This window comes from Pleurodeles waltl, chromosome 5 (genome assembly GCF_031143425.1).
Source record: "Pleurodeles waltl isolate 20211129_DDA chromosome 5, aPleWal1.hap1.20221129, whole genome shotgun sequence".
Classification (NCBI taxonomy): domain Eukaryota; kingdom Metazoa; phylum Chordata; class Amphibia; order Caudata; family Salamandridae; genus Pleurodeles; species Pleurodeles waltl.
In genome coordinates this window covers 155,169,463-155,190,224 of record NC_090444.1, presented here as the reverse complement: position 1 = coordinate 155,190,224, position 20,762 = coordinate 155,169,463, and the positions used below count along the sequence as shown (strand labels likewise).

Here is a 20,762-nt window from a genome sequence, read left to right as displayed (position 1 = left end):
TTTGTACAGATTAAGTTCCCTTCCTCACACTAGAGAATCTGAAATCTACTTCGACGTTCTTCTCAGGTATACAATGAATGGAGATTGGTCTAAAGTACTACATACATACCAACTTTATCAAACTGCACTGCTTGCTATAGTTCTTAAATGTAGAAATCTATATTACACCAAACCTTAAGGATCTTCTGAAATTAATATTGGGGAAAAGTCTTAAAAGACATTGAAATATAGCTGTGTGAGCTTCAGATTTTCAAACAATCACGGTGACATATAATGGTAAAATACATTACATGACAAGCACAGTGCACAAGGGGGGGCTTAATGGGCAGTGGAAAGGTAGTGAAAGAAGATTGGCAGGGGTACACATTTTGTGAAATAACCAACAATTTTTAAGTCTTGAGAGAGATATGCGTGTGTGTTCGTTTTTGTCTATGTGTAAAAGTTTTCCTAGTGAAATCAGACAGACACCACAAACATACCTGGCTGAAAGCACCTGTACCCAACTATTTTCCACAAAATACATTTATTATGGGGGGGTCTAACCCCCCTCCCTTCAAAGCTATGCCTCGGTGTACACTATGTTCCCCAGGTTCATATTTGAGTCCTCTGGTACACATTCCAAATTATGTTGATGCCAAGGATGTTGGTAACATTGATATGTGGATATTGTGAGGTGGACCATGGAGCAGTTAAGTCATATTTTAGAAAAAAACACCTTTCTTTCCTGGGGGGGGGCAAGCGAATCACAAATAGATGTGCAATGTTAGATGCCTACTTCGGGATGTGCCTGATAGGATCCCCTCCAACAAGCTGCTACTGTAAGATTCAAACAAGACAAATTGTCTCCTAAAACTGAACCCTTATGAGTTCTTCTTTTCACCTATAACCAAACGCTTAAAATGACACTTCCACATAGTATGGTCTTCTATGATACTGCATGTAGTTTTAAATACTAAGTATGGATGCTAATCTGTGTCAACTTGCATAATCATATCTTCTGCTTGTGCTTTAGATTCTAGGTTGAAATTATTGATAAAAACATGTGACAACAGACAGGGAAGGTGGGCAGTGTTATTCTTCTGTTGCATGGCAAGCAACAAACCCTGTTTCTGGTTAAGGTGTGGCATTAAACACAAATTAACCCCCCGCCCTGTTATCCATGCTCAGTTGGCTTGCAAAAGGATATAGCCGAACATAAGGAATATGCTCAATAATGCAGCTGATGAATACATAGGAGGGCAAATTAATAAATTTCATCATCTGTGGGTTGCATGCCACGAGGAACCCAAAGTCTCCCTGATGATCTTCTGTACGGAAGGAAAATGATGGGACCACTGGATTGGATGTGAAAAAAGAGGCAAGCAACCAAACTTTGATCTACAAGTTGGGAAGAAGTTTGAGAAAATTAAACTCTGTCTAAGTCCTTAATTTACAGTTTCTGTTTTTATTGGATTTTATCACCGGCACATAAACCTGCAATAGCCGCAAGAGCTACAGGGAAGAATTATAATCAAAACAAAATGATAATCTAAAGAATGATCTCAATGCTACATCCATAGGAAGGATTCAGCATCAAACTCCTTTGGTCGGCCAATAGGTGTAAGAACAAAGGGGAAGAAAGATCTAATAGGACCAACCTCAAACACATATAAGACAGCTATTGTTTTCTTGGTGTCTTCCTCTTTTAAATCTATAAGTATTTACTCCCCACCAAAACAAGAACAGTTTTGTGTTGTGGACCACTTTTAAGTGGGGCAGATAGAGCGTAGGGGCCTTGTAGTTCCTTGTATATCTCCTACATCTGATTCTTCTTGTTTGATGATTCTGGATTGAGCTCAGAGGAGATCAGGATCCCATGACCCTAAAAGAGTACATTTGTTTTACAGCTGCTGCATTTAAAAACAATTTGGTAATCCCCTTGCTTGAAGCTCTGCAAAAGACTTCACATGCTGTTACATCCAGCTTTAACTCTCCTAATGGACAGATGATCTGCCATTGCTCCCGTAACTGGTTCCACTTTTCCTAGGAAATTAAATCTTCTGCCACCTCTCTAAGACTCAGTAAGTCTTTCACCTAAGGCCAACCAATATTTCTCTATTTGTATGTGCTGCTTGCATTTTATAAATGCTCCACTCTCATCCAGGAGCACCTTCAGACCTGGCATCTAAAACAAACATTTCAATGTGAGAAGGAGGTGGGTCCTTGGAGATGACATGGCCTTGTGCCAAGAAACAACTACGGTGCCCTTTTTCCCACGCCCTTTTTCCAAACACCCTTCTCCACAACAGGAAAAAAATTGCTGAGGCTGGGTCCGATGTCCTGGGGTGTTTTCACACCCCTTAATGAACGCCGGCAGTTCAAAGCCAAAACAACTGCTGGAAATCCACTGTTTACAGTGGTTTACAGCTCATTTTCCCTTCCATTGTGTGATATTGACTCCTCACTGGGTGACCACGTGAAGGGAGCCTATATTGTGTGTCACCCAATGACACTGACAGTTGACAGGTCGGCACCTTCGTTGGTAGCTCACAGTATTGAAAACTCTACCATTTGTGTTCCAACCCACTGCAAACATTACACTGCCATTTCACAAGTTTGGCTTCAGAGCCAAACTTCTCAGTCCTCAGAACCTTCTTCTCAGCCTCTTTCACATCAACCTCAAGTGATTCAAGCATACTTCCATCTGAATATCCAATTTATCAAAGCTGCTGTGCACCTTTTCCATAGACCCAAGATTGCTTTCTCTCCTCTCAACATACCATCTACCTTCATTCCTGCACTGGAAATGCTTCTATTTGTCTTAATTTAATAGATTGTATGTTAAGAGATCACCAAAGCAATTCTAATGATTTAGGACATGAAATTCTGTTAGTTGTTTCTTCCTGGCCTTGCAGACTATAGTTTCATCTAGCTCAGGAAACCGCCTGGTGTTGATACTTCATCTGTCCATTTTGAGACACCTGGAAATGCCTCAGAAGCTCTAAGATCTCCAAGGGGTACTAAGGTTGTGAAGACGTACCTCCAGAACAGGTGTTTCCCTGGGAAGCTGCTTTCAGTATCCTATAATTCCATAGCACAGTTATTTGAGAGATGTACTCAAGAGATTATAATTTGCTTTCACCTGGATGCTGCTTTCGTTGATCTGCCACCCTGGTCTTGTAGCCATTTTCATACCCTACATTTTATCTTGGGTGGGATGTTATTAGGCCTCACATCCTCCTCACACTGGGAACAAAGGGTTGTGATTAAGGTGTTTCAGAAACCCAGGTAGGATATCTCTACCATTGATCAAGTAGCATATGCTGCTTGTGCCATAGTTTTTAGTTACAAAACCATATTAGTCCACTCCCAAGTCCATTTTTTACTTATATCCCTGGATCACATGTGTCTCTGGTCCACCACCTTTAAACATTTCCAGTGGGTACCTCTGATTTTTTTTTTTTACCAAAGTTCGATTTTTGGTTGCTATAATCTTGGAATGTGGATTGAGCAACCTTTGGGTCCTGATGTGTTACCTGACAATAGGTGCTCTTGTTAGTGGCTATGTTGATTCCCAAGCTCCCTTTCCAGATTTATATGGAACAGGACATTGCTATAATTTTTTTTAATTCTTCTGAAGTGAAAAAGACCCTTTGGCACTTAACAGACCTGTACAGGGCTCCCATTATTTATTTGGCACATAATGATTAATTTACATAAGAAGCATCCATTACTGTCCCGATTCGCCCAGTAGCAAAATCCATGAGCGGCCTTTCATAGTTGGAACAGTCTAGCCATCACTTTAGTCTATGATGGTTCAGAGCTTGCTTTACCAACCATGAATTAGGGCTATTGCAAGAGGACCATGGTGTCTCACAGGCAGGGGCTTTAGAAGATAAGGTTTCCTTCCATGATATTTAAAATGACACATCAAAATCTCTAAATACTTTCCTTTTCCATTACAAACTGGTGGTGGTTTTTGGGATGTTATCAGTATCCTCTCGTTGGCAAAACGTTCCCAGTACAGCACAATAAAATGTCTTTGTTCCTGTAATAAAGCCACTGGCTGCTGTAGGTCATAAAATGTTAGTTTGAATCTCTTTATTAATTGTTTGACCTTACTGTCATGGCTTTACACTGCTAGAGCAGAACTTCAATTAGTAAAAAAATGTTGACAATGTGTAAATAGCCCAATCACTTACCAGTCCAAGTCTTTCTTGTTCCCTCCCTCCTAGACCTTAGCAACAGTGACAAGGTTATACCTGGTAAAAGGCAGGGTGATCTGGCAGAGAAAACTTTCATAGCAGAAAGAGAGCACCACAATAAGTACATTTTGTGATGGGAAAATCCCTTGCATGGTGAGGCACGCAAACCCTGCCCTGAGGGGCCCTGCTGCACGAATAGTTGGATTACAGATACTGATTTTTAGTCATGTGTTAGCATGGATCATTCATGTGAGCCATGATCTATGTGCGTCTCATGGTAGTGCAGCCATGTTAGACTGGGAGAAGTTCACCAAGAACTGCACAAGTAGAGATAGGGGGCTACTGCCCTTGCCTGGAGTTAAGTAATACAAGAGCGTTGGTGGAAGCATACCTGTTTTGAGTTAAGTAGTGTGAAAAGCTATTTTCATCTGTGTCATTTAAGTGGTGTCTACTAGCCCACTCATGTAAAATTCCACTCCTGCAAACCTAACTCACTCTTGGCCTACATGGTGATTGTGTGTAGTTCCAGTCATCACGTGATACTTGCAGGATACATAACATGGAGGCCTGTGGGTTTTTATTTTGGAAGCCCAGGGCAAGGAAAGGCTAGAGCAGGTGAGGACTGGGGCCCCCAGACATAAGTGGATTATGAACATGGCTGAAGTGGGAAGACACTCACTGGAGCAAGGGGGAGAAGGGCATCCAATAATCACATCAAAGGTGCAGGAAGAGTTATTGGTCAGTGGGGCCTGGGATCATTGTCAGAGAGATGGTGGGCCTAATAAGGTTGTTACTTTAGGACCATGAAAACTTAATAGAGGGGGAAGACCTTGGCTTTTGAACCATTGTGAGACATATTTCAGTTGAGAATGACAGTCGGGTATGATCCCTGGTTACTATCTTGGACTGTGCTGTGGGTCAATCAGAACTGAATCCACCGCTGCTGTGGCAGGCTGTCCCTTTGACAAAGGAAAAGGCAGAAAAGAAGCTACTTCAAAAGAGTTGACGCCCTCATCCCAAGTTTTAAAGGACAAGACACTATATCACATCTGCCTCTGGATTTGGGCTATAAAGGTGGGAGCATGAGTCTCAAAAGTTGTCAACAGCACTGTTCATCAGGGGGAAAAAAAAAAAATAAAGACCTTTAGCTGCTGCAGCAAAGACTAGGACCAAAGTCTGACAGTCTCCCAGCTGGGCGAGGGGCCATCACCCAGGAAGCCAAGAATGCTTACCCTAGATGTAGGGCTCTGGCCATCTGCCGGCCTGCCAAGACCAGTGTGGACTGTAAGGAGGAGAGAACCCTGGTGGGAGTGAGACCTGGCAAGCATCCTGGTGGGTGGATCCCGATGAGCAGAGCGTGAGGAGTCTGGTCTAGTCAGCACTGGTGCTATGAGATAGTCATCAGACCTCTTGAGGAAGTCAGTAAACCCCATTGGGGCTGCCGTGAAGTTGCTGGCCATCGCTCAACAAAATGTATTTAATATTTATTTTTGAGCTAAATAAATTTGTTTAATTTTCCCTATCCTTTACCATAGTAAGGCCCAGCAGTCTGGTAGATATCTTTGCATGGTAAAGTATAGGGAAAAATAAAAACGTTTAACTCTAAAATAAATATTACAAATATTTTTTGATGTTAAATATTAATGTAAATTCATTTTAAAATGTTACTTTAAATGTAGAACATAATTAAAATACTACATCACTATTGAATTAATTTTGAATTAAAATTTTAATTAATGGAAATATATTAAAATACAATTCATTTTTTAGAGTTCAAATAAAAAAATTAATCCCCACCTAAAGAGGTTTTTAAATGGGCAATAATAATTATCAAATGCTATGTATGAAAATAATTACAAATAATGTATTTTAATAACTATTGTTACATTTTAATTCATAATTGGTTATTAATTAGCTTATAATTAAATAATGCACATGTACTATTTCTATGTATTTTAAATCATTAATTTATATTTTAACTATGTTAAATAATTTTACGTAACACTATTTCCTATGGGCGGGGGGGTTATTTTAGATCCCTACACCCATTATTTTCTACAGAAGAGTGTTGCAGTACCAGTAATTGGCCGTATGTCTTGCAACTGTGTTTTTTATTAGTAACTTACACTTGGAGTTTGTAAATACTGAAAAGTAGTAAACTTACTCAAAAGTGTAAACATAGTCAAAACTGTAGGCTATTTTTGTGAAATAAAGAAATTAAAAAAAATATATAAGTTAAATAAAACAAATAAATAAATAAAACTAATACAAAAGTAGGTCTATGGGAGACAAGAGAGTTGTTAGAGTTGGGCAGCAGTGCATATCTTCAGGGCGAGGCTCCACCTCCCTCAGCAAGGACTGTGCTTAGATTTCAGAATCTTGTGCTGGTGTGTGAACAGCTTTCATTGCACTATATCTTCTTGTGTTCAACAAGCTGGTTATTACAAATTGGAAATCTGAGCAGAAACTGGACATCGAACTTCAAGAACGTCCAACATCTTCTATGACATGTGTTAGTTTGCGTCCCTTTGCTAGGTATTGCTTGGGCTATCATAACTATCGTCTCAATTCAGAGGTGCCTGTACGCTTCAAAATATAGTAATTATTTATCTGTTGAAAAGCCTGCAGAGCACAAGGGTACCACATACTTTTTTGACTCCATCTGCAAGTGTATGTACTCAATCAGGACAAGTGGGGCTCTTCACTTAGAAAATTAGGTTAATATTATAGCGTCAGGGAAGGGGCTGTCAGGAACTGAATAGTGGACTATCTGCTTATCCATGCAGATGGACCACTTTGGCACAATTGGGATTTCTTCTTTCAAAATGTGCTGTGTCCCATCCCTTCTAAGTTACTGCCCTAGCTCATACATTTCAATCACACAATTGTGAAGAGATCACAAATGGTGGCAGTAATACCACCCTTTCCAGTATTTTTCTTGATTGTGCAACAAAAAAAGGAGAGACAGAATAAAATCTTGCATTGGCAATTAATAGTCTTTCATGTAATGTGTTGAAAAATGGCACAAGGCCCTGGTACCTAGTTTACCTTTATGTTCTGAGTCATGGAGAGACTCTTCTGTGTGTCCTGATTTCATGTATCACTAATCCATCCATCCGACTTATCTTTGCAAGGTGAAGCATAGGGAAAAATAAAAACGTTTATTTACCTCAAAATTAATCCATCCATGGGACTTACCACAGAAGCATGCATACATCCTCTGCACAACATACAGAGACGGAAAGATATCTCACTGCCCCAAGGAAATGAATACTGTCTGTAATCCTGCGCTGGATCTGCTGCACTGTTTTCATCACTGGCACCATTTCTACAGGAATCAACTTCAAACCAGCTCAAAACCCTAAAATGTCGCTCCAGGGCAGGAGCATCGTGAACCTCCCGATTTAGCAGCTGCAGTGGGGGTTGGGTTCTTTATGGCCTCTTCTGTCTGCAACTTGACAGACAAAAGCTCATAATTATCGGAAGAAAGGAACACAGCCTTAATAGAAGAGCATGTAGGATCAAGGAACAATGAAAGAGGGGTAAATAGGAAAGGGAAGGAATATTGGGCGCAAGGATGGATGAATGAGTGTGTGGGAATATGGACGAGTGTTGAAAGGATGAGTGGGTGAAAGGAGTAAATGGATATGTGGATGGGCAAAATGTTGGATTATGTGGATGGATCGGTGACAGAAGGACAGACTGAAGGGATGAATGGATGGGTGGGTGGATGCACAGGTGAAAGGATGGCAGAGTAAACGGATGGATGAGTGTATGGACAAGTCAAGATATGGCAGACTGAAGGGATGGTGGGATGTATGAGTGGGTGGAATGATGGATGGATGGCAGTGTCAATGGATGGTAGAGTGGATAATGGGGTGGATATATGGATAGATGCTGGGGTGTACGAATGGTTGTATGGATGGCAGAGTGGAAGAATGGATGGATATATATAGAATGAACTTTGGATAAAAGAATGAATGGATGACAAAATTCAAATTTTGAATAGTGACTATTTGCAGATGAATGGAAAGGTGACAAGCTGATTTAAATGGATAGATATTTGGATGTAAGAGACCACCAAGCTCTTCTAGGGAATGTTGGGCCTTGCATGCTTGGTGCTATCCGCGAAGTAGTGCAAACTGGGGAGTATCTTAAATTTCTGGCTACTCTTTTGCTCCCTGGTGTCATTCTCCCTGTTAGCTCCTGCAACCACTGTCCCTAGATGTCAGAACTAGGCTGATATCCCCCTGGCTATGCTGTCCCTCAGTATAGGGAAGTGTGCTTTGAAGTGGGCTCAATATTAATATAGTACCTCAAAACCTAAAATTGTGTAAGTGGTTTCCAACTTTATTCACTCTTGATTACCCTCCACAAATTAAGAACTAATGGTAGAACAAACCATGCTTCAGTCAGAAGCATAGCTGGGCTAGTGACCTAGAACTTAAAGGGAGCCTGGTCTAGATGTTTGGGAGGATGTTTGGTAACTGGTTGCAGTCAGTGCTTAATCTGAGCTGGTGGTTGCCATCAGTAGGCACCGGCAGGGGTGTGGCCAAGATGGAGGCAGAGTCACATGCTTAAAGAACAGCTCCGTCTCAGGCCCGAGAAAAATCCTGACAGACATCGTCCATCCGATAGGCACAAACATCCACACAGCTGCGGAAAAAAAGCAGAAGCGGTCCGGACCTGTGAGACGTCCATCCCGGCACCGGGGCCGCTAGAGCTGACAGCGGTTGCGGAGAATGCGCCGAGGCCCGAGGAATGCGATCTGGGCCTGGGCTGATGGCGAGCGACTGATCGGGCTGTGGCGGTGCTGGCCCCACCACCACCTGTGCTATGATACCGTTTACAGCAGAGTTGTGCAGCCGACTGCGGACCAGGCCGGTGACCTCATCAGCGATCCTGCTACCGACCCAGGGACGTTGTTCCCCAGCAGGGTTATTCGGCAGCCATGACGTGCTGCGACTGCACGTGGGAGCCCGACGTGAGGACCGGCATTGGGGGTAAAGAGGCCATGTGGTGAGGCTGGGAGTGCGAGAAGATTAGATCCATAATAATGGCCCCTACTCACATCTAAGAGGGGGTGGTGGAGTTTAACGCCGGCCATGAGGGAGCAGTTCCACCTCAGCGCTTTTATCATTGGACATGCTGAGCTATCGAAGGGGATACCACCTCCCCCACCACATTAACCCGAGACAGTGCATGATGCCTCCCCCATTTCTAAGTGACGAGCACCACGAGGGGCTACTGAGATTCACACCCCAATAAGTGCTGCATCCCACAGTCTTTCTCCCACCCTCAAATGCGATTCACTGGCGGACAAGGAACAATCTGTAGGTGGGGATCACAGAGATCTCACAGCCTGACACAACTATCTGAGTGGCAAAGGACATCACGTAGGGAGTGCTGCTGCTGCTGAGTCCTAACCTGTGGGGGCCTTCTGGGGGGGGGGGTTCCCACCGCTGTCATGGGAAATGCCTAGGAGACCCAGGCCCATAGGCGGAGACTTGCTGTGCCCATACTGCGAGTGGGAGTTGATATAAAGGCATGATCGAGAAAACTAAGGCCACCAGACCATCGTCACAGTGTGATCAGGAGGGACTCTCCACTCTGTCGTCGGCAACCATGGCCCCACTGACTCTAAAACATCTGGAGGCCACCTACAATTGCACTCGGGACAATGCGAGAAAATACTACAAGCCATACTGGACACCAACTGTCCCTACAGAATAGAATAGACTGTCTCCCTAGATGTTAATTTACACAGAGCCAACCACCGCAAATTATCAGATATGGTAACGCCCATAAACACCATGCACCCAACTGTTCAGGAACTGCAGGACCATGTGAAGCGTCTAGACTCGGAAGTGAAAACCCTACACCGGAGAGCAGAGGATGCTGAAGGGCGATCTCAACATAATAATGTGCGCTTAATGGAATTTACGGAGAAGGTGGAAGGTCAGAGTGCAGAACTTTTCCTAGAACATTGGCTCACGAACACAGTACTGAAAGGGACAGTACCAAAATTCTTCTTTATAGAGCAGGCTCACAGGATCACCGGAAGATCGCCACCACCAGGGGAGCCCCCCCACCCACTCATATCGCGTTTTCTCAACTACAGGGATATGATACTGCAATGCTTCCGGAATCGAGGCTCTGAATGTTACGAGGGGGCTCCCATCACGGCCTATCCAGATTTTACGGCGGAGGTGCAACGTCAATGAAATTCCTATGTAAAAATCAAACAACACCTCCGCGAACATAACCTCAAATACGCTCTGATGTTCCCCGCCAAACTTCGAGTGACTGCTGATGATAGAACCCACAGTTTCCCCACGCCTGCGGATGACTGGACATGGATGCACGCCAAAGATATCGCCCAATCCTCAATGGGGAAAGAGGAACAAGGGGAATGGTTGACACCCACCACCCGTCAGTGACCCCGCAAAAGATCTCAAGATAAACCTACTAAAACACAAGCAGCGCCGGAACTAGTTAAGGCGTTGCGTGATACAGCTCTTCACACTGAAAACACTTTTGCACCACTTCAAGATAGTCCACAGATGTATCCAGATTCAGACATGGGAAGCTCCCGATCAACACTACTAGATATGATTAAAGGCCCAGACATCACCACCACCAAACGGAGGACAACCTCTAAGGACGGTACCTAAATTATCCAAATTGAAAACCTCATACAGGAAGGTGTGCCCACCATCAGTGGGGGCTCATGTAAAGGGCTCTTAACTGAGTGGATGTTGGATGATGGAGGTCTGCACTGAAACAGCTGCAGCCCCCCCACACTCTGAACTGGCAGCGGGATGGACTGGACTCATGCTGGTATTAGACACCCATGCCAGGACTGTATGTGTCCTAATGGACAGAAGGAGCCGGGGATGGCTTTGTCTTGGCTACCTCCTCTTACAGGGCCGAGGCATAGGCCCACAATGGAAGATGCCACGCCTCCCCAGATGGTTTCCAAATGGAAAGCCCTCACCCACGACTGTTGTATGTTTTTTCTCTTGTCAGTATTGGGGAACTTAAAGGTGTGCCTGTGTGCCACCAGTTCTGGGGTTCAATGTTAATTTTGGGAAGGGGGTAACACAGAGTATGCTTAAATGGGTTGCACTACAGTCAGTTGTAATGATCATGCATGTAGGTCACACAGTTATGAAGACACAGTCTCATTGGTGGGAATACACCAAGTTACGCAACGCCAAAAGTTCTTTTAAATCATGGGCACCCACACTGTGAATAATACACAGCGCTATAATGTCTTATCATGGAACGTGCGCGGCAGGTCCACACCAGTCAAGAGACACCGAATTCACTCATTCCTCAAACGTCATAATGTACACTTTGCTATCTTAGAGGAAGCATATTTATTGGACAGTGAACTGCACAAACTGAGGAAGCGCTGGTGGGGACAGATATACAATACCTCTTCAGCATATGCCATGGGGTTATGATACGGATTGCACAGGGGGTACCATATGTTCAGCGTGCCCAGAGGGTGGACATGGGGGAGGAGTTTGATATGTTCTACTGTAGGCTCTATTGGATGGAAGACCGTTATCGATTGTCGGTGTTTATGCTCCCAACTATGCTCAGGGGGAATTCTTCAAGACCCTTACTACTGCCCTACTTGGTGATTCACTGACTCCTTGTCTTTGGGGAGGTGACTTCAATTGTGTACCTAATGTGGGATTAGACCGTTCATTCTCCTCCTCTAGATAGTGTGATAAGCAGGAGAACCTCTAATTACTAAGAATAACGGGCTACATGACGTGTGGCGTATTGGCCACCCGACACAAAGAGAAAATTCCTTCTACTCCCCAATACACGACCTTCACACCAGGATAGATTTAATTTGGGGAAGCACCTCACTATGCCACGCAATAGTACACTCAGAATACCTCCCACAAACGATTTCTGATCATTCCTCGCTGTTTCTCACTATACAGTGGGGTAAATTGTGCTCCACTGTACCTATGTGGTGACTGCAAAACGCGGCACTATCAGACACCCCATTCAGAGAGGAAGTACCCAGCTGTATTGCACACTATTTGAGACTAAATAATGGCTAAACTGCCTTGCAGGCTACGGAATGGGATGCTCACAAAGAAGTAGTAAGGGGCCACTGCCTTTCGGCCACATAGGGAGTACTCTGTGCATTGCGCAGGGAAGTCATCACATTGGAAAGGAACATGCAGGCTTTGGAAATAGATATCGCAAATCGTAGAGTGCCACCTGAGGGCCTTTGTGATACGCAAAAACTATACGAGGAGGCAGATTTGCGCCTACGTTGCCGTGACTATCAATACTACTTAACTCGACTTCATGCTGAAGGTGACCACTTTGGCAGACTTTTGGCATGGCTAGCCTATGAGGAATGACAGCATACCCAGATAGGAGCGATCAGGCTAGCTGATGGCACAATGGTTTCTTCCCAGGCTGCCATTAATGATGCCTTCAGAGATTATTACAGCATGCTATACCAGGCACACCTGGCGCATGACCCCCCCAACAGCTGGAGCTGTTCCTAGCTGCAGCACCACTTGGAAAGCTCTCCCTGCTTAATAGGGAGGCCCTTGAGGAACCCTTGCAACTGGAGGAAATAAAACACCTGGCACAGATGGCCTACCAATAGAGTACTATGCCACATGCTCCGCACATCTCACCCAACCCTTGCTGTCGGTGTTTGATGAGGCGTGGACTCGAAGGGAACTCCCAGGCTTGCAACGAGAGGCGCTGATAGTAGTGCTACCCAAACCTGGCCGTGACCCCACAGACGTGAGATCTTACAGACCATTATCTCTCCTTAACCTTGACTGTAAGATACTAGGCAAGGTCCTTCCAAACAGACTAGCCCCTTAGTTCATACCTTGGTTCACAAAGACCAAACTGGTTTCATACTGGGCCGCAACACATTCCTTAATATAAGGAGACTATTATGCATTCTCCATAACACCCCAACCAAAGCATCCAACAGTGTAGCCATATTTCTAGATATAGAAAAGGCATTTGACACCCTAAGCTGGGTATTCTTATTTGCTACGCTAAGACATATGGGTTTCGGACAGGGATTTGTGAAATGGGTGCAGACCTTATATGCCAAACCACTTGCCAGGGTGAAGACAGGGGGACTGATATCCGAGAGCTTTCCAATTGCCGGGGGCACCAGACAGGGCTACCCATTGTCACCCCTGCTGTTCACGCTCACGATGGAACCTCTTGCTGTTAATCTAGCCTGCGAGCTACGCAATGGAGGATCCGGAGGATGGGAATTCATCCTATCATATCGCTTTATGCGGATGATGCATTGATTTACCTTGAGACGGGCAGGGTTACACTACCTGACGTGATGTCATTACTGGATACCCTTGGAACAGTATCAGTCCTCCGGGTCATTTGGTCACAATCTTGCCTTCTCCCCGGAACTGAGTTGCCAGCTTCCATTAGGTATGCACTTCCTACCTATAGATTAGCTTGGTGCTTGGACTCCTTTCTCCTTTAAATACCTGGGCATTCAATTGTATCAGAAGATGGATGCCCCGAGAGACGGTAACTTGGGTTGTGCGCTCTGATCAATGAGAGGATCATTCCACTTTTGGAGTCTATTACCGCTTTCGACCTTGGGCAGAGTGGCGATAGCCAACATGTTGATCCTACTAAGGTTACTAGACTCCTTTGCAGCAGCCCATAGTTGTTCCTAAGAGATTTTTTGGGGAATTGAATAGTTTACTACTAGGATTCACATGGGGCCGAGACAGACACCGAGCAGCACTTACAACCCTGCAGCGCCCACTTCAGGACTGGGGTTTAGGCGCACCGAATTTTGAACTTTGCTATGTTGCATCTCAATTACAGTGGCCTGTGCGGTGGTTGGGTGCCCCTGCGAGGCCAGAAGCGGCATAGGTGTGGACATAACTTGGAGGTACCCCCGTATACACTTGGCTATCAGAGCGTACACAAATGCAAACGGAAGACAACATCCTACTGAAAGCTGCTCATACATGCTGGTGGCAATACATACAGGGTGGAATGCTTTACCCCCCATACTCACCGCTACTCGCAATTGAACAACTGCCGGGTGGTACACACTTGCCCAAATCTCATTCCATTACTTCCTGGATAGAGGCGGAGATGGAGACGGTAGGAAATTACTTTGAGGATGGCGCCTTAATGTCATTTGAAGCTATTATGGAACTTAGGGCCAGATGTAGGAAGGCTTTTGCGCCTCGCAAACGGCAAAAAACGCCATTTGCGAGGCGCAAAACCCCTTACGCGATGCAGAATCACATTTTGCGAGTCGGTACCGACTCCCAAAATGTGATTCCGACTCGCAAATAGGAAGGGGTGTTCCCTTCCTATTTGCGACCGCATCGCGATGTAGAGTTGATTTGTGACCGCGAAAGCGGTCGCAAATCAACTTGCAGTTACCATCCACTTGAAGTGGATGGTAACTCATTCGCAAATGGGAAGGGGTCCCCATGGGACCCCTTCCCCTTTGTGAATGCAAACAAAAATATTTTTTCAGAGCAGGCAGTGGTCCTATGGACCACTGCCTACTTTGAAAAAACAGAAACAAATGGTTTCGTTTTTTTTTCTGTTTGCAGCTCGTTTTCCTTTAAGGAAAACAGGCTGCAAAAATAAAAATAAAAAACTGCTTTATTAAGAAAGCAGTCACGGACATGGTGGTCTGCTGTCCCCAGCAGGCCACCATCCCCGTGAGTGCCTAGACTCGCTATGGGGTCCCAAACTGCGACCCACCTCATAAATATTCATGAGGTGGGTCTTTGCGACCCCATAGCGAGTCGCAGAAGGTGTCTGAGACACCTCTCTGCATTTCCTTTTGCGAGTTGCAAATTGCGAGTCACTGGGACTCGCAATTTGCAACTCGCAAAAGGAAACCTACCTACATCTGGCCCTTACTTCCCTGGATCCTGGACACTTCCTAACTTATCATGCTATCTGCCGTTTAATTGGAGCAGCCTGGGGGCAGAGGGACAGGGAACCTCTGAGTTCTCATCCCCTTCACACGTTATTGACAGGCATCGGTTTGAAAAAGGTAATAACTACTCTGTATAGAGCATTATTGGGAAGCGATGTCATGCAGCCAGAGGCGGCACTTAATACATTGAATGCAAATCTCCCTCAGCCCTTGACACCCAAAATGTGGGCGGAAGCTCTCCAAAAGGTAAAGAGGGTAACCTGTAACCCTAGATTTCGTTACACACAGTTCAATTTTGTCCACCAGACACATTTATCCCCACACTGTATTCAACGCATGTACCCTGCTTTGAACCCTGGCTGTCCTCGGTGTGGGTTCACTGCGGCTGGGTTTTACCATATGGTATGGGAATGCACCTCGCTGCTGAAGGGATGGCAGGTAATAGTGGCAGATATCTCCATTACAGACTACACATTCACCCCCTAGCCCAGAGTCCTGCCTTTTAGGAATTCATCCTAGATCCAAAAAGCATAAACATATGCAGAGGTTTGCTGACCTGCCGTTCATCATGTACAAAAGATTAATTGCTATGAGGTGGAAAGCACCCATGCCGCCAGAGGTCTCTAGCTGGCACCACCTGACAATAAAATGGGCACGCACACAATTACACACACTCTGATCCCTCCGTGACAGGGGCCAGCTGAGCACAGGCTCCAAAACATGTAATGCACTAGTGACATAATTCGTAACCAAAAATGACAACCACCCACCTTGAAGAGTCCAGTGGACTGCTTAACTATTGAACTACATATAGCTATCCCTTACTTTCCCAGGCAGGTCCATTCACAACCAGACTAATCACACTCCTGCAATAGGACACGATGAAACCTTTAAGTGTTCACTATTGGAAAGGTCGCTTTGTATTGACACTAACCGGACTAGTGGTTTAGACGGATTGGCTTACCAAGTTTGGGCCAGGAAGGAGCCCTGGAGGCGCGATGTTCAATCCGTCCACTTATGCTCTGCGAACGTTTGTAATGACAGATGTTAATGCCTATATAATTGTTATTTATGGGGAGTCAACAAGTAAATGATATTTGTGTCTATGGCTAATAATATTGTGAGTGTTACTATGGTAGCTCAATATATGGTAATAATGTCATAGGTCATGTACAAAGATCTTTGGACAATGCTATTCTACTGTAATGCATACCATACCCGGTTCTGTAGTTGCTACGGTTGATATGTTTTGTAACTAATAAAACAGATTACAAAAAAAAAAAATCAGTGAGCACCGGCACTGATTTTTGGGAACCATGACTTATTTTTCTAATGTAGAAAAAGGGGAAAGAAGGAGATGAAGAGGGAAAACAAGGACAAAGGGGAAAGTAGCGATGGAAAAGAACCCACAAGAGAGAGATAAAAGGTCAGGGAGTGTGTGGTGGTGAATTATTAAAGAAGCATGAGGTGGAATATAGAATAGACAGCCTTGGTATTCAGCAACACCAACATTCAGCAGTGGGCTTCTGAGAAATGTTTTGCCACCGCACTTATTCTTTTACAAACTAGGCACTGCACGCCCTTCTGATTGTAAATTGCTATGTACTGAAGGCGTATGTCTAGTGTGGTAACCTCACTCCTTGGAGTGTGGCAATCTGAAAAATAGCCAACAAGAAATGTCTTTATTCACACAGAATTTTAGTAGTTGAAAAAGAAACAGTTATCGTTGAAAAAACTTTGTATACAGCTAAGTTGAACAATGGTGTAGTTTGTGGACATTTACAAACTTTCCAAATGATTTCTGATATCTAGTGTGACACTCACAGCCTCGTTGTGAGTGCCTTTCAACATCTTTGGAAATTAAGCTCAAGCAGGCCAAGTTCTTGATTTTCCAAATGAAAATATTTGCATTTCAAAAGATAAATGCATTGCACTTCACTGTGTGGGTGTGTTCCCAGCCACTGACTTTCAGTTATGTCACTAAACCTAAACAGCAGTTTCTGATGGGCCCAGGCTTGGCCAAGATTAAGGCTGGGGAGGGAGCCTCAGCCAAGCAGGAGAGTTCAGCAGCAGGTGCGGTGTCGCTGGAGCTGGGGCAGCTGCTGACGCTGTGTGTTGGCTGGCAACTTCCACTGCAGCACGGAGGAGAAAGGAAGGGAAACCTTCAGACTAGGGTCACGCCTACAGGTCCCAGGAACCACCTGTAATTACGTAATTGCCTTTCAGCTGGTTTGCGACTATGCAGCTGCTCTTTTGCAGAGGCAGTGCCTAAAATGTTGCGTACCCCGTCTACTCTATCTTGTTTTCTCTCCTTCACCGTTCTCTAATTCTTTCGTTTTCTCTTCTTCCTGGCTTGCCTTTTCTCGCTTCTTCATTTTCTTTCCTGTCTTTTTCAGTTTGATGTATTTTTCTTTTTCTATTTTTTATTTCTTCGTCTCTCCTTTCTGGTCTTTTCTCTTTGCTTTCTTTATGGCGTCCTTTCTTTCATACGCATTTTTCTTTCTTACTCTTTTTCGTTCTTCCTTGCCTTTCGTTAACTCCACTGTCCTTTCTTTGTTCCGCTCCTTTAACTTTATTTTTCTCCTTCCTTCGTTGCCTCTTGATTTTTTTCTGATTTTTAGCATTTATTTCATCCTGTCTCATTTTCCTTCACCTACTTTCCTGCTGCCTTCTCTTCTTGCTTTTTATCCTTTCTTTTTAATCCTATTTCCTTCCTCGAGCTTACTTCATTCTTATCATCTTCCCTCCTTTCGGTTCACTCTTGAAGGGTCTGCAAGGGGTCAGGGTGTTCTTTTGTTTACATCACTTGCCCGACCCCCATTTGATTTGGGCTGGGGTTCCCACACCAGGATGCCACTGTGCATCCCCTGTAATCGGGCCGAGATTGTTCTGCGTAAACTAAGCAGTATCGCTAGCTTGTGCACATGATTTCTGCTGGACTCGGGCATACTTGTGGGACCAAATCCTTCAAGAGATGGAGGCCAAACGCTTAGTCGGGAAACACCAAAGGGGGGGTGGTCGCCCTGCCCTAGGGGTCCCCAGCTCTTCAGGCTCTAGACGTCAGTAGAGTGCGGGTGGTAGTCTTCTCGCGGTGCTGCCGCCCGGCCAGCTTCTGGTGCCTCAGGAGCCCTCGGTGCGCTCGGAATGTGCCGTCTCCACAGACGCTTCTCTGTTTACTTCTCCTGCCCGTCGAGGGAGGCGGCCTCTGGGAGCTGAGCTCAGCTCCACCGATGTGACCCGGGTGACGAAACGCACGTACAAGGGACAAAGATCATGAGGATGTATCTGCGCCCCGGAGAGCTCGAGGGCCACCGCCCAGGGCGCCCTCCATGCACACCAGGCTGCCAGGAATATAAAGTGCAACTCTCCACGCGGAGGCACATTTACACAACACAGCCCCACAAAACTCTCAGCGGTCACACGCGTGGCAGAGGGAACCGACGGGTAAACCAGAGAGGAGGAGACTTTTCACAGCTTGGAACCAAACTCACAGCATCGGCGCTAATGCCGCATTCATAGCGCCAAGACAACAGGGTGACTCATGAGCACAGCCAGGTGTCTGCAAACTGCTATGACACAAGTTGAACGAATGAGCTTACCTCGGAGAGTTTGATTGCCAGCGGTATGAGACCGAGGAGGAAGCACCCCAGGAACATGGCCAGGGAAATCAAGCAGACCACCAGCAGCCCCTCCATGGTGACAGGATTATAGCGCCTGGAGCACGCAGCGCTCCGATCGGAGAATCGGTGTTAAGTGTCCAGCAGAGAAGCTGCGGTGCAGTTTATGGACTCGTACGAGTGCCTCGACGCCATCTGCATGCTTAGCGCCTCCTCCTCTTCAGTTTCCTTGGCCGACAGTATTATCAGCACGGCAGCAGATCTTCCTCCACCCTGGCTGTCAGTGTGCCCACCCTTGGCAGCAGACCCACCCCTTGCTATGCTGTCCCCCCCAGATGTTCACCAGCAGAACTACCTTTCGTGCCTTGATGTCAGTGCCCAGAACTGCCGCCTTTCCTGTTCGTGAGTGAGCTCAGGAGTGAGGCTCTCTCACTGATTCCAGTTTTTACTCGGGACGGCACTCACTCACACCTCCCTCTCACTCTACCACACTCTCCCTTCCTCCTCGCTTGTCAGTGACCGGGTCGGCAGAATCCCCTCCCCCCACCCACACACAGACCTCCCCGCCAGTCAGTATTCCTCGGGGACGCGGGGTCGCCCACCCCATCCCCTGGCTGCCAGGGATCTCAGGCCTGCAGCGCCCCCTCTCTGGGGGTAAGAGTGCTCGGGTTGGCAGAAGTGCCGCTCTTCTGTCCTTTCCTAGTTGCCCCGAATGTGAGTTCGGAGACGCAGCGCTCCCCTTCTCTTGCCCTCTCCTGCCCCCCGCTGCCCTCTCCTGCCCCCCGCAGCCGTCTCTTGCCCCGTCCGTGAGTTCAGAGTCCCCTTCTCTTGCCCTCTCCTGCCCCCGCTCCTCTGCAGGGTCCGTCCCGCGTGCTCTGTCACGAGACCGCCCCGTCCTCCGGCGCCCCCTCCACTCCTCGCCAAGGCCCCCCCTTCCTTCCACGTCGCACTTCAGGCCCCCAGCGGCGGATACAGCCGGACACCCCGGGGCCCAGCGGCCGCTCAGGACGTGCCTGGGAAGAAACACATGTGGCTGCTGCTTGGGTCCAGTTCTCTCCGCAGACTGACGACTTGCAGTCCCGGGGCTTCGTCTAAAACCTACAGACACACCCCACTTTTCTGAAACTTTCAGAGCGTCCTTGCACCGCCCCATATCGGATGTGTAGACATTTGTCAGCATAGTCCGTTGTAACTCAGTCTTCTAGGCACTAGCACTTCGGTAATTGAACTTAAGTTTCGGTTTTCTCAATCTAAGCGCAGGTCTACACCTTCTAGAATGCAACATCCTTTTAACTAAAGAGCCTATATTTGGCTACAAGTGTCACACGTGTGGGGCTCATAGGGCGATAAAGAACATCGAGTCAGATGTATGAAACTATATTGTGGTCCCAAACCCTGCGTTTTCCAAAATCACAGTTTGCATCACTTATTTAGTATCGAAAACCTCATGATTCTTACACTGGGGATTGCGCCTCATTTGCGACTCATGCCAAATCGCAATTAGTAGGGGGCATTTTCAGAATTTCTCCTTTTTTGCGAGTTGCAATGAAAGTTATCAATTACGGTCCCCAATTCTTTAACAGTTACTGCAAGCACGTCGGTCCTTATTTGGTCTTTTATTATTATTTTATAAGGGGACGCGTTAGAACATGGGTACTCACAAACTTTTTCTCGGGGGCCAAAATTGCAGTATGGTTTGCGGCCGAGGGCCGCACTGAAGTGACAGCGGGGGGGGGGTGGGGGGGCTTAGAGGGGGCGGGGCTTAGAGGGGGAACAACCACCCCACCCCCTTTTTCAAAACATTGTAACACACACAGCGCCATCTGCACACAGCGCCATCTGCTCCCACCCCTACCCCAGTAACACACACAGCGCCATCTGCACACAGCGCCATCAGCACTCACCCCTACCCCAGTAACACACACAGCGCCATCTGCACACAGTGCCATCTGCTCTCACCCCTACCCCAGTAACACACACTGCGCCATCTGCACACAGCGCCATCTG

At 46.1% G+C, this 20,762-nt stretch overlaps 1 protein-coding gene across 1 annotated transcript in view; it reads right to left on the bottom strand.

Moving 5' to 3' along the window:
* The window catches only part of LOC138295494 (zinc transporter ZIP9-like), a 156,253-nt gene extending 136,449 nt beyond the window's left edge, over nt 1-19,804 (bottom strand). The window contains exon 1 of the mRNA XM_069233835.1: nt 18,738-19,804. Coding sequence (XP_069089936.1) covers nt 18,738-18,833 — 96 coding nt within the window. The 5' untranslated portion in view covers nt 18,834-19,804. The remainder of the gene's footprint in view (nt 1-18,737) is intronic.
* Nucleotides 19,805-20,762: the final 958 nt, after the last annotated feature.